This window comes from Leucoraja erinacea, chromosome 31, assembly GCF_028641065.1.
Source record: "Leucoraja erinacea ecotype New England chromosome 31, Leri_hhj_1, whole genome shotgun sequence".
Taxonomy (NCBI): Eukaryota; Metazoa; Chordata; class Chondrichthyes; order Rajiformes; family Rajidae; genus Leucoraja; species Leucoraja erinaceus.
The window spans coordinates 13,980,092-13,998,373 of record NC_073407.1 but is presented as its reverse complement, the minus strand read 5'-3'; the positions used below and the strand labels follow the sequence as shown (position 1 = coordinate 13,998,373).

The window sequence follows — 18,282 nt, the reverse complement described above, 5'->3', positions numbered from 1 at the left end:
GGTGCTAATCTCAACCGTTCCACCTATCCTTCCTTTTGCTGACCTTTTACACTGGTTCCCACCCCCTCCCACTCTAATTTAAACTCTCCTGAGTAGCAATGGCAGACTTCCCTACAAGGATTGGTCCCTTCTCCATTCAGGTGCAACTTGTCCCTCTTGTTCAGGTCACCTCTGTCCCAAAATAAATCTCAATGGTCCAAGAACCTGAATCCCTGCCCCAATCTGTCAGCTATGCATTTGGAAAACACAAGTTCAAATCCCATCTTATTAGCTAGGGAATTTAAGTTCAAATAATTAAATAAATATTGCATTAGAAGGTAATATCAGTAATGGTGGCAATGAAACTGCTGGCTTCTCATTAGAATCAATTTTGCTCACTAATGGGTTTTAGGCGAGGAAATCAGTTGTCCTTACCCAGTCTGGTCCGTATGTGATTCGCTACTCACTAAGGTGTTAGATTCTTAATGGCCTTCTGTGTTTAATTGACATATATGGCTGCAGAGCATCCCATGGAAAATACAAATCTTTACCATTAAAATTAGTTTTATAGTTTGAGATTTTGCACAAAGGAATTTCAAGGGTCTCGACCCGAAACGTCACCTATTCCTTCGCTCCATAGATGTTGCCTCACCCGCTGAGTTTCTCCAGCATTTTTGTCTACCTTAAACAGATCAGACAGTATTTCTCAAATGAAAATACACCTTGCACTGAAAGTGGATGTGCTCTTCAATAGTTCTGATGATCATAGCTAAAACATAGTAATCTATCTCTACAGGTAGCAACTGAGCAGCTTATTTTAGTTAACGTGGGATATTGCTGTCGTAGTTGCCATTCCTAATGATTCTGTAAAGGGGATGCTGGTGCTTCTCCCTGTAGTTATTGAATTGTACAGCAGAGAAACTATCCTTCTCGGCTCACTGTGTCCATGCAACTGCGATGGCCTCCTATGCCATTCCCACTTGTCTGCATTCTTCTTATTAAAACAACTGTCCAAGTGCCTTTGAAAAAAATTGTATTCAGATTTGTTTCTACCACCTCCCATTGTAGCTCATTACAGATAGTCACGATGCTCCATGTGAAAACGTTATTTCTCAGATCTCCTTTAAATTTCTTCCCTCTTACCTTAAATCTGTGCCCTCAAGTTCAAGGGCCCCTGCCCTGGGAAAATGACTCAAAATATCTATCTTATCAATGCCCCTCAAAGTGTTATAAACCTCGATAAAACCACCTTTTTTCCAGCAAGAATAAACCAATATATATATATATATATGTATATATCACCAGTATTTCCATTAACTATTTTCACCATTCCAGGCACTGTTTTGGTGAAACTCATCTGCATTCTCTCTATTGCTACCACATCATTCCTGTAGTGCATCAATATAATATTCCAAATGTATTCTAATCAATGTTTTGTACAGTTCCAACATGACATGGCTAGGGTTGGTGCTGGGGCTGGGGCTGGGGCTAGGGTTGGGGCTAGGGTTGGGGTTGGGGCTAGGATTAGGGCTAGGCACAATTTATCAATTGTTATTCATCTGCGCTGAGGATTACAACCAGAAGTAGTACATAGGAGCCATACTTTAGTGTTGTGTTTTGATGCCTCAGGAGGCATTATTACAATAGAAATAGGTTTTCCGAGGCTATGACCTTAATAGGTACTTATTACAAGAATGTAACGTTTTAAATTGACACCTGTTATACAAGACAGAAACAGGAAGAGTTCAATAAAGATATGAAGTCTGACTGAATTAGCACTCACTATTAACAATCCTGTATTTTTCTGCAATCAATGTTGCCTGCAGGCTTCTGCCACTGCCAGGGGGTCCATGGAGAATGATTCTTGGAGTGAAGGGGGCGACAGTTCGATGACGGCTTTGGACATGGCTCAGAACTGTGAAGAATGAAAATCTTTCAAAAAATAATCAGAAATAACCCTAAGCACATAATACTTGAAGACAAGTGGCTCATGCAGTATGAATCTTGTTAAGCCCCATTTGTAGGGGATTCCTCCTTCCCTCCGCCCCATTTGGTGTAATTAACTGCAGAGTAATTAGATGTAATGATTCCCTGCTGATTAGTTTTCACAGTTGCAAAGTGTAGAAAGCTTGCAGTGCATGAACAGTATGCTCTAAGCGTTAAAAATAAAATTCAAATGGAATTTCATTTTTTTCTTAAAATTCATGAATTAATTTATTTGAATCAAATGCAAATATTCATGTATATGGAACAGTGACTGGTAATAGCATTAAAGCAAACGAACTCTTTCAAATTAAAGTTCAATGGCCAGATATAAAAATCGAGTTTTATTGTTAATATGACAAAGAGTTTTGTTTAAAATCACATTAAAATTTGAACAGTCTTAAGGATTGTTGGTTGTGTGTTCTGGTCTGGTGATCCAGAAGCACGGTGCTTTCAAGGCTACAGTCCAGCAAATTAATCACAGCAACAGAGACAATTCATGTATATTCTGACTGCTTTGATTTTGCAACACATCTAAAATTATCTAGTATAGGCAATGAATTAACATATATATATTTCCATAGATGAATGGGAGTATAAAGTTCAACGTTAGAATATGAATGCAAACATTAAGACAGGTAATGGACACCCATTTCATAGAATATATAACATAGTAAATTGGAGCACATGAACAGGCACTTCAATGCACAATGTTTGTGCCAAACAGGATGCCTAGCTAAATTAATCAGCCTGCATATAACCCATACCCCATCCATGCCCTGCATATGGATGTGCCTATCGATGAGCCTCTTAAACATTAAGCATTTCAAAAAATAATCAAGGCTCATGATCAGTAGACTTTATCCGGTGCTGATAATATTTTTTTGCGATCCAAGTAGTATTACCACAGTCTTCATAATGGAAATATGAACAACATTCCCTACTATTATATTATTTAAGTACTTTTTGCCATATCTAAATTATTATTTTACTGAAATAAGAAATGGTACACGAAGCAAAATAGTGTCTACTAGAGTGGTCTGATTCTCCTCCTAGCTTTAACTGTTCTTCATCACATCAAATCATCCATTATATTTCCAACTCTTGCATGTGGTGGATCGAGCATAGCAGAGCGGAAGGATGGACCAAATATTCCAATTTTTCTGCAAATGTTTAATCAATTTTCAGGGATCTTGTGCATCATTGTCTTGTCTGGTACTTGACTTGAGATAAATTAGCTGACCATGTTTATGTCTATTGAGTTGCATGGATTGTGAGATTTTGAGTTATTAAATACAGCATCCGTTCCAAAAAAAAGCAGTTAGTAACAGATATGCAAGCTGACAATAGAATTAAACTTTTGTTGATTCTATCCATTCTTTAGAGCAAAAAAAACATGTTGAATGGTAGAAATACGTGTGAAACAACAAATGTAATGTTTCCCGATTTTTTATATTTAAACTAGACCAATGGCAGACCCGTTGGGTCTGCTCCCCCAACGCAGCCGTTCCCTACCCGTAGCCGTTCCCTACCCACAGCCCCCACGGGAGACGTGGCCCTCGAACTGAAGCCGTTCTTGAAAGGCCGAATTAAATGGCGTCTCTTGAGATTGAAATGCGGGCGCCAGCAGCCGTTATAGTCGCTGGCCAGCAGGAGGCGACAAAATGAGTGAGTGGGGGGTGGGGGGGAGAAGGATTTGATTAAAAACATGTACTTAAAGGCGACGAAATGTAATGAGGAGCCGATACTTAGAAAGAAAAGCGAAATCTCCACCGAAATGGAAAAGACCTGGGAGATTGATCGTCTGGATTCGGCGTGGCAGTGAATCAAAGGAAGAAAGTAAAAGGATCCATTCCGATTGGACATCTGCGAGCATCGGCCATTCCGATTGGACATCTGCGAGCATCGGCCGTTCCGATTGGACATCTGCGAGTATTGGGCACGAATCAAAAGGCAGAAAGGCAGCCAGTCGTCAGGCACAGAGTTTTATAGATATATAGAAGAGATAGATAGATAGATAGATAGATAGATAGATAGATAGGTAGATAGATAGATAGATAGATAGATAGATAGATAGATAGATAGATAGATAGATAGATACTGCACAGAAACTAAAATAAACCCTAATTAAGCTATTTTTGGCATCAGGTTGTAAAACAATTCTGGAAAATCTATGGTCATTTATGGTTCTGCCTTGTGATATATTTGACAAGGCATCACATAGCCGTGAATATATTACAGCTAAATTATAATTTTATCTATTTCAAGAAAATGTATTTTGTTGAGAATAGTTATTTTAAAAGTATATTTTTATAACGTGCCCGGAAGTATCAATCAATAGAATAAGTTATTCTGTAATTATGTTCTGAGCATTTTCAGCACTTTCAGCTGCATAATATTATGGATGATTTTTTGAGTCTCAATTATTAATTAGTATTACTAACAAGGGAGTGGGAAGAAGTGATAGTTGACTGCTAATCATTAAATAACTAACTAAATGAAGGAGAGATAGATGAGAAAGTTTCCCATTACAACACCATCGTCCTCACCAGAAAAACCCATCTGAACCAAAATGTCAGTTTACATGTGCTCTCAATTTGTGCAGAATTCCATCTTAATCTTAAGATAAGAGGGGGAGTATAATGGCACAAAGGAGTACAAAAATACAATCTTACATAAGATGCTCAGTTTTATATGACACCTAGCCTGATGAATTAAAATGCAAAGCAATATTATGAATAGCCAAGATTAAGTTTAAACCCTTAACTTGTTTTAGTTTGCTGTCACTTGGTCATGTCCTTACATCTCTGGAAGGAAGTTTAGAGTTTCTTCATGCTCAGCCATGCAATTTGTTTTCCAAAAAAAACTCACAGAATGAGGAATTTTCACTTGTTACATGTATCCTTATTTGCATTGTTCTTGAAACGTTATTACATATTTATGTCTAATCATGTATTTTCTATGTTTTATTCAAAATCATGCAATTTCAATGCTTTTATGGTAATCACTGGTGATGGAAGTCAATGCAGATGACTGGATCACATTGGTATCCCAAAGAATTACTTCTTGGCCTGGATTGAATTTCAAATCAATTCTCAAAAATACAGCAATATATAACTAACATAGGTAACTCTGCTATAAGTGAAAGCTGTATTTCTAAGAAAGTTCACACCGTAGACAATCGTGTTATAAAATCAATCAATTAAATGGAGAGTGAGTTTCAGACACTTAAGAGTAATGTTTTTTTTAACCCCAGACAGATTTCCACAAGTAAAGGTATTTTTAATCGCTAAAAGTTTATTTATTTACCTAGAAATACCAATGGCTATATGTTACATTGTTTAACAGACATTGCACAAGTGTGAATAGAGGTAATTGCCTGACACTAAGAAACTGACAGACTATGAACTTAAGAAGCAACCACAGTCTAATTACTGGAGGGAATGGAGGGAATATACATGGAAACAATTTCTTCCCCAGGCCTTTTTTCCAAGACAGCTTTTTTTCTGCTTATCAACTTCCAAAGTAATGTTTAATTCTTTAGTTCCAAATTGAAATTGCACTAATCTGTTAATCACATTATATCTAATTTGTGTTATGAACACACTATGAACACACGCTTTATAACAGGACTACGTGTAGATCATGATATAGTTTGCTACCAAATTAGCAGCTATTATCAATATGTATAATACCTCAGCAGCTTTTCTTACAATAGGTAATTGATGTCATATTACTTACCCTGTGAAAGGACATCAACACTAGGCTGATCAGCATTAATGATTTGGTATTTTTTACTGTAGCTGTTCAATACCCCATGACCGACTTGGCGGTATGCCAATAATCTTTTCACAGTCTCTTCCTCAGTTATCCCAGCAGGTTTCTCTAACCGATTTTGTATCTTGGTTGATGTTGGCCAGTTAAAAATTGTATGATATATTTCTGAGGTACAGAAGCAGAGGTGAAAATCCAAAACTTGCATCCAATTCAAAATGAAATATCAGATACTTTGCTTAAAGGAAGAATTAAAAAAAACCTTTCCTTTATTATAAATGCTAATGGGCTGGCCAAAATACTTTTTTAAAAATCAACACTTTTCACTCAGCAATTGAATTAGTAACAAATAATCTAAACATGAGGCCAAGGGGATCAGAGGGTATGGAGAAAAGGCAGGTACGGGATACTGAGTTGGATGATCAGCCATGATCATATTAAATGGCGGTGCAGGCTCGAAGGGCCGAATGGCCTACTCCTGCACCTAATTTCTATGTTTCTATGTTTCTATGTCAGCAATGGTGGAAGTACAAATGGACAAGAGAATTTTAAATGAATAATAAGAAAAGTGCTATAAATATACTTAAAGGATCACAGTGGAATAATATTTTATCTTACCACCTTCGAATGACAGTGAATAAAATATTATATATCCAGAAATGACCAACTGCAGTTCAAGATTTGAAAATATTTCAATTCAATTTAATATTGACCGCAACAGTGACAGATGCCCATTAATTATCTAGATCAAGGGTCGGCAACCTTGTTCTGCATAGGGGCCAGGACGCATGTCTGTGAGCGGATGGCGGGCCAAATCTATCACGTATACACAAAGATCCCGCCCCCATCCCGCCCCGGATGGCAGGCATCAAATTACGTGTTCACAGAAGGTAGACAAAAATGCTGGAGAAACTCAGCGGGTGAGGCAGCCTCATGCAATCCTTGCATGTCACACCCACTGAGTTTCTCCAGAATTTTTTGTCTACCTTCGATTTTTCCAGCATCTGCAGTTCTTTCTTAAACATGTTCACAGAAGTGCGTGGCCGTGCCGGCGGCTTTGCGCAGGATGCGACGCAGCCAGAGCTCGGTGCTCGGCGGGCCGGATGATTACGGGGAAAAAAAAAAAAAAAATCCGCCTGTGGGACAGATGATTTCAGGTTATGGACCGCAGTGCCTGGACGTGAGTCAGTCACTGCGAGGGAGAGGCCACAACTCTCATTCTAAACTGTGAATCAACTGAACTGTGAGTCTGCAATGTACTTGCAATAAATGATTTGTTAGCCCCTAATGACAATGCCATGAGTTGTTTGGCTTGCTGCCCTGCCTGTGCTTGAAACTGCAATGCTTTATTAGGTCTGACTGTATTTGGAAGGAATAAATGCTTTATTAGGTCCGACTGTGTTTAGTACAAAAGTCCCGCTCATTTTGTGACTTCCACTTAGTGGACAGGTCGCGCTGATTGCGTAATTTCCCGTGAGTGCAGAGGTCGCGCTGATTGCGGAAGTGCCTCTGACTCCCCACAGTGGAGAGGCCATGCTCAGCCGTGTGAATAGATTCATGAAAGTTTACTGTCATATATATGGTGTCAGTGTGTGTGTGAGTGTTTGTGAGTGTGTATGTGAGTGTGTGTGTGTGTGTGTGTGTCTGTGTGTGTGTGTGTATGGGTGTGAGTGTATGTGTGTGAGTGTGTGAGTGTGAGTGTGTGTGAGTGTATGTGTGTGTGTGTGTGTGTGTATGTGTGTGAGTGCGTGTGTGTATGTGTGTGTGTGTGTGTGTGTGTGTGTGTGTGTATGTGTGATGCGTGTGTGTGTGTGTGTGTGAGTGCATGTGTGTGTGTGTGAGTGAGTGTGAGTGTGTGTGTGTGTGTGTGTGTGTGTGTGTGTGTGTGTGTGTGTGTGTGTGTGTGTGTGTGTGTGCGTGTGTGTGTGTGTCTGTGTGTACATATATTGGAATTGGTCGATAGGTGGAATATTGCGTTGGGGAACCAGCCCTCCCATGTGAAGGTGGGACCCAACGGTCTAGTACATTACTAAAACTCTCATTTTGTATGCGTGCTTGCGTGGATGTGATATCCCCAAATCTCACCAAAATGGTACACGATAGCGCTACACTTTTTAGCCCAACTTACTCACCATTGTCCTGGGATGTAAATGAAACAAGATTGATGATATATTTTACAAGTTATTGACATTTTAAACTTTACAAAACTTTACGAAAAACACTTTTCAAACCACTTTTCCACTTGCCCTGCCCGTCAGCCACGTTACACCGACATCACAATGGGATCACGAATTTAATTTACATAGTAACTTAAAACAAGGTTTTCATCAAATTCTTCTGTTTTAATTCACAATTACGTCACAATGTGATTGGCAATCTCATTTACATTATAAAATCGTGATTTTCAAAAAAAACTTTTAATCTAATTCTTCAGTTTTCATTAACAGCTAACATTATTTAGGGGATAGAGGGAGAGGAGGGGATAGCGGTGGAGGTAGGGAGTGGGTGATAGAGGGAGAGGAGGGCAGTGGGGGAGGTGAGGAGGAAGAGTGGGATGTGGGATAGGGGGAGGTGAGGAGTGGGGGAACAGGGGGATAGAGGGAGAGGGGTTATGAAGGGAGGGAGGGAGTGACTGAGGATAGCGGAAAGGAGAGTGAGGGAGAGGTGTTATATCGGGTCCAGTGTTATATCACAAATATCACATTGGAGCAACATTGAAAAACAAAAAAGAACAGTTAACGATTAGGGAAATATTGAAACATAATAAATGCAAATCCACTTCTTACAAAATTAATTGATGAACAATGAAGAGCAGGCTCATTTATAAAATACATGGGCAATATGACTATGGATTATGGATTGCATGAGCATTTTGAGACCATGCAGGAGAAACAGCAAGGGAAGATGGTGAGACTATCCATATAGAACTCACATGAGAAAAAGATGAATAAAGTGCCCTAGCCACTGTCATAAAACATATAATGACTTTCCTTGACCAGAATATTTGGCAGAACAAAAATTGGATTGAAAGGTTCAAGCGAGGTTGATGTGAAGTTGTAAGGAACAGGAAGAAGAAAGATCATGTGGGCGGATGTTAGTTCTGGGACATTTGCTGGATAGAACAACAGCTCCAAATTTCAGATAATGTCTATTTCTGATTCCCATAAAGATAACAATTAAAAGCAGGGGTTAATATAAGCAGCAAACTAACTGGTGGTTATACCTGTCTTATACCAAGGAAATTGGAGTAAAATGAATTCATTTCAAAATAATTTGAAAATAAGTTTTAAAATCAAATGGCGAGCTTCTGAGTCAGAAGTCACTTCTTTCCCACGACACCTTCATCACATTATTGATACCAATATTATTATAACTTTTTTTTCAATACATGAAATAACACGATTCCTTGTATATTTAGATAAAGATGCTCTAGAAATACTATTAACATAATGCTTCAGAAGCTTAATAGAATCATTAGTTTCCTCGTAGAAATGTGTAGGATATGTGGTAAAAATATTGCAAGTTAAATAAGATGCAGAAGGTCAGAGGAAACAAATTAATTTGTTTGTGAAAAATAAGTGCTCTGCCAATTTGAAAGAGTTAAATATTTCTTACCATTGGTGTCTGGATCAATCCTTTTCCCCAGATTTCTCTCAATCAGCACAGTATCAGGGGCATCGAGTACAACTATAAATGGAAGAGAGGTAGTAAATTGATACTAGGTCATTTATTGAGCAAAACCCACAGTGAACTCAAAGGTACACAAAAATGCTGGAGAAACTCAGCGGGTGCAGCAGCATCTATGGAGCGAAGGAGATAGGCAACGTTTCGGGCCGAAACCCTTCTTCACAGTGAACTCATCGTGAAGCACAACAAACAATCACACAGGCTTCACAGTGAGCTGGTCCCTGATACAGAACAATATCTCAATCTGGAAGTTCCCAGGACTAGACGATGTAGGTAGAAAAACCATTTTATAACCACCACCCAAAAACAAGGTCATTTAATGTTAATAAATCATAAGTTTTGGCCAGTTTTAAATCTGCGTACTCAACAGAAATCAGGAGGAGTTTGGTTAAGATCATGGTGTTGAAGTTGTAGTCATTAAATCAGACCTGCTTGATCTGGTACACACTACTCCATATACAATTCTCTGCAATTTCTTGTGGTTTTGGGCAGAACTGTTCCCAAACCAAGCTGTGAAGCAACACACATAGGTTTTATGGTATACTAGACCAAGTGGGACCCGGTGGGTTGCGGGAGGGGGACCTGCGGCATCACACACACACACACTAACCACCCCAACACACACACACTAACCACCCCCACACACACACACTTACTATCCCCCACATGCACTAACCACTCCCCTTGATATTTTTTACATATTATTCATTGACTTCTTTTACCCCATACCCACCCTATCCACTGACGCATAGCCCCCAACTCGCAGAGGGGGGGGGGGGGGGGGGGGAGGTGGGAGAGAGAGAGGGGAGAGAGAGAGGGAGAGAGGGGGGAGGGAGGGGGAGAGGAGGGGAGAGGGAGAGAGAGAGAGGGGAGAGAGAGGAGAGGAGGGGAGGGAGAGAGAGGAAGGGGAGAGAGAGGGGGGGGAAGAGGAGGAGGGGGGAGCGGGGCGGCAGCACACGGGGGGGGGTGGTGGCAGCTCGCAGCCCGGAGGCAGCTCATGGGGGAGGAGGTAGGGCAGCTCGCAGGGGAGCAGCAGCTTGCGGGAGGGGGGCTGGCAACAGCTCGCAGGGGGACGTCACTCGCAACGCAGACGCAGCACGTAGAGCCCGTAGCACGCAGAGCCATTGTGACGTCATCAGCCAAAGCCGCTCGTTTCTATTTTGAAAGACATTTCAGATTTGTGAACATTTTCATAAATATCTCGAGAAAAAAAGCATGAATCTTTCAGATAAGACAATTTTGGACTCCACGGGATAAAATTCTACAGGAATATGTATCATTTTTTCAAGTAGATGAGATCACACGCAAACAAATAAATACACACACACATACATCCTCATCCAAGATCAGAGTTTTATAGTTATAAGGATCTATATTTACTAACGCCCAACAAATTTTCACAAAGTAACACAGAAAATCAATTAGTTTCAAATCATCTGAGTAAAATTAATTAATTATTTTTCCTTTAACTTGCCCCATCAGTCTTATTAGAATTAGACCAACTGAAACTTTATATTCAATTATTGCCTTGAACCTATTGTTTTTATTTCCAAGTTATCTCACGAAGCATGTTTACAGGTAGACAAAAGTGATGGAGAAACTCATCGGGTGCAGCAGCTTCTATGGAGCAAAGGAAATAGGCAATGTTTCGGGCCGAAACCCTTCTTCAGGCTGCGCAGGTTGCAGGGCATAAAACTGCATACTACTTTACAATTGCAGATTACAAAGAACTTGTAGATTCATAAAATGTTTATTTAGATTCCTAAATGCTTCAGTGTATGTGAATGCTAATAATTGTTGGCAGGGTTAAGGTCCACATTCAGCAGGCATGTAGGGTTTGGGTGCAGCAAAGGACTTGCAGGATATTGATTTAGGTCACCATACATTTTGGTGAATTGCAAGCTGGACATGCCAGTCCAGCTCCTAGAACACTGCAGGATTTGAGGAGGGGTTGTTTTACATTTTGCTTTGCATCATTATTTTATTCACCATTATTATAGCAAGATAAGAGTCACAGTGTGCAACAGGGAGAAAAGATAATAAAAACATGACTGAATTTGAAAATACATTATTTCCTGTCGGCAAATCAAAATGCTTTTCAGATACCTAGGGTAGCAAAATAAACACATAACAAAATTGCAGCATCGTCTACTGTGCAAAGTTATCAAAAATGTTGGTGTGTGCATCCCCATGATTTTCCATAGAGGATATTGTAAAATTATTCTTACCAAGCATCTAATTGAGTCTTGTGTTATGTGTGTTCTACAGAAATTCAACCACTGAGTCGAAAGAAGATCGATGCTAGATGCTGTCATCTATTATTCTGTTTATTAAGAGTGGTGAAAGCTTTGTGTTTCTTTGAAACTTTTCATTCAGTAACAGAGTCTTTAAAGATGTTTATTAAACCTCATGAATTCTAAGAATTATGATGATTACATAAAATGATTACATGAAATGAGATGAATTTTAACTGGTTAGAGACTTGTGAGAACAATCACTAATAATCTTTATTATTTTAGTTATATTTCTTGCTCTCTATAGCATAACATTCCTTACACCTGTGGTGTTATTTCTTCTGACAGTATTCACGATTACTGTACATTTAAGCTAACATTCAAATTTGCTTTGCAATTAATTAAATATCAATTTTGCAAGTTTGTTAAGAGTAGCTCTTATTCTTCTGTCAATTATTAATGTTTATATTTGGTGATTTAGCTGGGCTAAGAAATAAAGCAAAATAACAGCATCTCGCTCAGAATTAAAATAATTATACCAAGAAATTAATTCCTGATGGCTGGCACTAGAAGAGCTAAATGATCACATCAGCACATCTTATTCTGCCTCCAAACTCACTTGCATTGAAGTCAATTAATTGAATTTTGGAGACTGAGCACAACGTGCTGATGTGACTACATAGCTTGATTCGTGCTTCCAGCAGTGGATGAATTTCTCCGTATTAATTATATTATTATTGCTGTTCAACTCTGATTAATTTTTGGTTTAAATGTAATAATAAATTATAGTGTGTGCTCCAGACTTTCACACATCAGGCTTTACCTGTACATCCTGTGGTCTGAGTTGTGCATTTTACTGAATATGGAAGCGCAAATGCACCAAGAACAAAGAATAGATTTGCTCCTTCTTTGAGAAGATTTTTTTTGCTGGCATTCATGGAGGGAATCAATTTAATCCAAGCTTACAATGTAATATTTATAACTCAGTGTTCCCTGATCATGCTTAGACTTCCTAGAGATCATTAATTTTTTCATCTATTGACTTCCCTGTAGGTTTTCAGTTCTCCTCATTCCTATTCCTCTATCTGTAAATAGGAATTCCTTTAAACATTGCCTCAAGAGACAGCACCAAACTTAATTTCAACTAAATAGGTGTGATGTTTACATTTAACTAAACACAAACAATTCTACAGAAAGTTTCAGAGGTTAAATCATAGCCATTGTCCAGCAGATCGCGTGATTCTCTTGGATTAAACACTGGCCAGATTTTAAATTCATCTCCAGACAGATGGGATGAAAGTCTCTGACAGCTGTTAAGGGTCCTAAATGAAATCAGTTTGAGTAGTCTCAAGCCAATTTCCGACAGTCACAAGTTCCACAAAACTGGCTTTGAATTCAGTGCACTGGCACAACTAGTCGGTCACCATCAAACAAGCTGTACGGGTAGTCAAGGTGGGAAATGGCAATATTTCTTTAATGTAATATAGGCTTCTTTGAAGCCAGATATGCATTATATCAAAAATTCCAGCTTCTACCGCACTCTTGGTCACACAAAGAAAAACAAATTTCCAATCTATGACAAATTACTGAAAAGAAACTATCCAAAAATAATGAAAAAATATTTTAATACAACCGTCAGAGATATCGCAATTAATTCATATAATTGCCATCATGGACTAGTTTACGCATCAGGGCTAGATGGAATTAAAACAAAATACAATGCTATTAAACACATCACCTGCAAAAAGAACAAACAGGATGTTGTAAAAGGCCTGGAAACATTGAACTAATTACTTTTTTACCTATTCATGTTTTCAGGATCAGGTATCATGGGATCAGGCAGTGGCCGGCAGAGCCAGCATTTATTGCTCATCCCTAATTGTGAAAAAGTAATGGTATGCTATCTTCTTAAATCCTTCGGATGAAGATACTTCCAGAGTGCTGATAAGAAAAATAGTTCCAGCAACTATGAAGAACCAGCAATATATTTCCCAACCGAAATGTTGTGTGACATGGAGTGGAATCTACAAGTGAAAGTGCCCAAAGCACTTGCTGCCTTTATCCTTCGTGGCAAGAGGTGCTTTTGCAGTGGCCCAGGCAAGAAAGTATGGTCCATTGTGTAGACGGTACACACCGCAGCCACTGTTTATCAGTGGTGCAGAGAATATTTAGAGCAGTGGATTGTTCGACAAATCAAGTGGGTGCTTTGTTCTGGATTGTGCCGGGTCATTGGAACTGCACTCATGTAAACAATTGGAGAGTCTGCTATCACCCTCTTGAGGCACTGTCATTGGTGAACACCTTATTAAAATTGGTGCACAGAAATTTATTTTCCCAGAGGGGAGAATGTCTCTGTAATTAGCTGCCCCGATGGTGATGGAAGTTCGATCATTAAATATATTTAAGGTGGAGATACATAAATATTTGAAAGATTGCAGAATTGAAGGTAATGGGGAACTGGCACAGAAGAGGAGTTGAGGCCAGCATAGATCAGCCACGATCACGTTGAATTGCAGAGCAGGCTTGAGGTGTATGATGGCCTACTGCTGCTCCTATTTTCTTGTGTTATGTTCACGATCTTTTGAGCTAATTATAAATAGATTGCCAGAAAATTAGATCTTCTAACCTGAAAGAATGTTCAAACTTTAAAACTAAACTTTGTATATATTCCTTTCCTGTGAATCAGCCATCCTATTCAATTTCACTGCATGTTTTTTGTAACTATGTATCTGAAAGGTGACATACAAGTGGAGAAAGCAGGAATTATTATTTTTTATCATTTGGCATTTTAATCAGAACAAATGGACTGATAAAATACCAATTCCATTCTATCACTATGTCTATAGTAGAATGTATTTTCAATTGATTTTGTTTACTTAATTGAACAGAGTAGCAAGCCAAATGTAAAACCTATATTATTTTTATTTTTTCTGTAGAGCTAGCTAAGACACAAGTGGCCAAATTGACTTTATATTTTAAAATTCACATGGAACTGATAAAGACAATACCATGCTTTCACAAAAGTGTACAAATAAGGAAACAGAACTAGCAGAAATAAGATTTCATAATAGCGAATCAATTTACAGGGACACTCAAAGGGAAAAATAAACAGGGAAAGTAGAATGGTGCAGCCTGCATCTAAGCTATTAAACCTACTAAATAATCCGGAAAGTGTCAAATTGAACCTCTTTGTCTGGGTGGCATTGATCTGATACTGAGCAGTTCTACTACCAAGATCAGCTTCGAAGAAATTTGCATTAGGCTCATATTCCGATCTTTTACAACTTACCAACATGTTCTGGTGCAATTCCTATTTCTTGTATTGCTCTTGCCTGTTCCCGCGTTTGGGGGAAACCCACCAGCACCCAGCCCTGCGAAGCAAACAACATAAATACAAGATCATTTGTATGATCATTTTATTGCTCATTACTAAATCACACTTGCGAAGATGGTGGTGAATGCCTCTAGAACTATTGCAGTACACATTTTCTAGATACTCCAATACGTATAAAATTAAAGGGCAACAGACAACCCAAATTCATAAATTTGAATATTCCTAGCCTGGGCGAACCTTCCTACATCCTGCATCCAGGAGGTATAGGCAAGGCACTACAAAGCCCTAGTGGTAATTAGATCTCAAATAGTATCTTACTGAGGCTTTTCCCTATAATGCCCTGATGCCCTTTGAGTCCTTTGAGAGGAAATAGGCTGAGGGCAAAGCCAAACCAGTTATCAAAGCTGTCAGTGCTGAAATGCAGTTATCAAAATTGTCAATGTTTAAAAACCATTTGAAATGCCGGTGACATTTAGAGGCAATTAAAAACTATTAAGATTGCTGAAAAATAATAAAAAATAAAAAAATATTTTAATCACAGTAAACTATCAATGAAATTAATGAAAGTACATTATAGCTCTGAGAGGAGCGCCTCACCCGCTGAGTTTCTCCAGCAATTTTGTCTACCTTTTAAAGCTCTGAGAGATAATTTTAAAATATTAAAGTAATCTAATCCACAGGGCCAGAAATTCCCAGTCAAATCTGGGGTTGCCAATTCTGTGCCATGCATAGCTGGCGTCAGATACGAGATATAGATTCAGCACATAATCAGCGCACAACAGAACAACAGAATTCTACACCTGTTAACTGCTTTGGGACATTTCATGTATTAGAGTTGTCAAAGAAATGCAAAATGTTGTTCAGTTAATGTAATTAATCGCCTGCCGTTAAACTCATTCATAGGATAACTGTACTTAATTTAGCAAGCACTGGAAACATGGAAGAACAAAGGGATCTCTATAGCAATTTGCAGGTATAGTGAAATAACATAGATACTATTCTCAAATGGAATTAGGCAAAAGTTGTTCAAGTTTCAAGACATTTTTACATTTAAACTCCACTTCATTGCTTTTGCATAAGTCTAATGCTTGCAGATTTTAAAACTGGAGATTGAGATGCAAATAAAATATAAATTCATCCTATTGAATCAGTCTATTATGTAAATCATTTATATAATGTAAAGCAAAGGGAAGAAAATCCAACAAAATTTCGATGAATAAGAAAAAACAAAGGATTAAAGAGTCAAGGCAGTAGTAAAACAATCAGCATAATGCCCAGGCTCGTTAGTTAGAAATGAGAGCATCTTACTAATGGAATACTTACTCTTAGGACTACATACTATACCCGAGCTGAAAATAGTAATTTCCCACATGCCCTTGTTAAAGTAAACGTAAATGTATTACCAGACTACAGTCCTTCAAACCCACATTTATAGGACTAAATATTATCCCAAGAGCACTCTTTATTAAAATTTCAGTGTTCTGACTGAAGAGCCATGACATACAAAGATCACATTACTTTTTTTCACAATACCAAAGAAACCCGGTGGACAAGGGATGGTGAAATAAGGATAAGAGAACCTATCAATGTAATTTTCAATTAGCCCATATAGTTCATTACAAACGCAAGATTTGTGTCATCAGTGTGCTTAACATACAAAATTGAATTTATTCAAGTGTATCTTCATCTATTAATGTTTAAAACTCCTTCCTTAGAATAAATGATTTCCAAAAGGTGAAAACTTGGAGGAAATGTATTTATTTATGAACAGTATCATGTGGCTAATTTATCCCTATATAGGAACCGAGGGGTTGCATCTACATAGAACTATTCAATTAAAAAAAATGCAGTATCTTGCTCAGTGGAGCAAGAATACCTGGAAAAAGCAGTGCATAAGTTGATTTCAGCAAACATATTTCTTGGGTTTAGCATTTCCTTTACAAATTTCAGTTTAATAACAAAATCACCATTATATCAAGATTGGAACCATTTATTCTATTAAAAATGTACTGTGTTATATTTTATAATTTTGTTGCTTTATCTAAAATATAGCAAAACAGAACAAATGTGAAAAATTGAATTCTATTATGCCTGTTTTGGTGTCTATGTCACATTAGTGGACACATTGCACAACCTACCTCCACTCCACACAATCCTTTACAATGGTACTCAGAACTTTGATTTGTATAAACGTTTTTATAGCATTTCATTTAAAGCTGCAAATGGTACCTTCTGGTCTTTTCTTCTATATTTTTTTTTTATTTTATACATAGCTTCTATAGCTACATTTCAGATAATATTATAAACACAAACACATATCAGGAGGAATGTTAACATTTAACATGCTGACACGTATTGTCATTGCTTTATACATACATGGTTTTGTTTGCAATATTGGCCATTTCCGTCTGGATACATGACACTGCCTAGCAAGTTAGTATTGAGGGGTTGTGAGAGAGAGCTTGTGAATATCTTCAGGGAATGCTCCCAATTAAAGAAGAAAGAAGTTAAAAAACGACCTATGTTCACAAGGTTACTTTTAATTATTATTTGTTAGTTTACAAAAGAAGTAAAAGAGCATGTAGAAACTATCTACTCTTATTATCACTTTATACCATATGCTTAATCAATGAAGGGTTATGTTTCCCCTTTAGCTCTTCTGACGTTCATTCTTTCTTCCACTACTATAAATGTAATTTGAATATTTCTGAAAAGCAAAATACTGTAGATGATGGAAATCTGCAATATAAACGGAAAATGCTGGAGATACTCATTAGTTCAGGTACATGTGTGGAAGGAGAAACAGATGATAGAAAGCTAGACTGTTGTAAGTTACAGAGATGGGAGGAACGTATGGACCAACCTCTGTCTCCATCCTTCATCTATTCAAAGCCCAGGCACAGATGCTGGCATGCTATGGGGGGTCAGAAAGTGATGTAGGCAGTTGTGCACATGATGAAACACCCAGCAGGAGTGATTCATAGCAAGATTGTGGACAAGGAAGACCAAAGGGATCTTCTAGTGGGTAGCCCAGAGATGAAAACTTCATGGAGCAAAGCCTCTGAAAAAAAAATAGGGCAACTTCTCACAAGCAGTTTGCACAGCATTATGTGTAAATGTACGGGGGAGGTTCAGCATTGCATTTCCTTGTGTGACATTACCATTCTACAGTCCACTTTCGAAGGTAGAATGACCTCCAGGGGTACCATGCCCTTAAAAAATTGAAATAATTCATGAATGAAGACAATTCATCTATGGGGAAAGAAAATTTGCACTTTGCATTTCAGTTTG

The 18,282-nt window shown here is 38.2% G+C and overlaps 1 protein-coding gene across 1 annotated transcript in view; it reads right to left on the bottom strand.

Annotated features, from left to right (window-relative positions):
• The window catches only part of ak8 (adenylate kinase 8), a 103,385-nt gene that overhangs the window by 48,326 nt on the left and 36,777 nt on the right, over nt 1-18,282 (bottom strand). Inside the window, exons 6-9 of the mRNA XM_055660006.1 lie at nt 14,947-15,028; nt 9,352-9,423; nt 5,704-5,904; nt 1,763-1,894 (exon numbers count right to left, since the gene is read on the bottom strand). Of these exons, the coding sequence (XP_055515981.1) occupies nt 1,763-1,894; nt 5,704-5,904; nt 9,352-9,423; nt 14,947-15,028 (487 nt within the window). The remainder of the gene's footprint in view (nt 1-1,762; nt 1,895-5,703; nt 5,905-9,351; nt 9,424-14,946; nt 15,029-18,282) is intronic.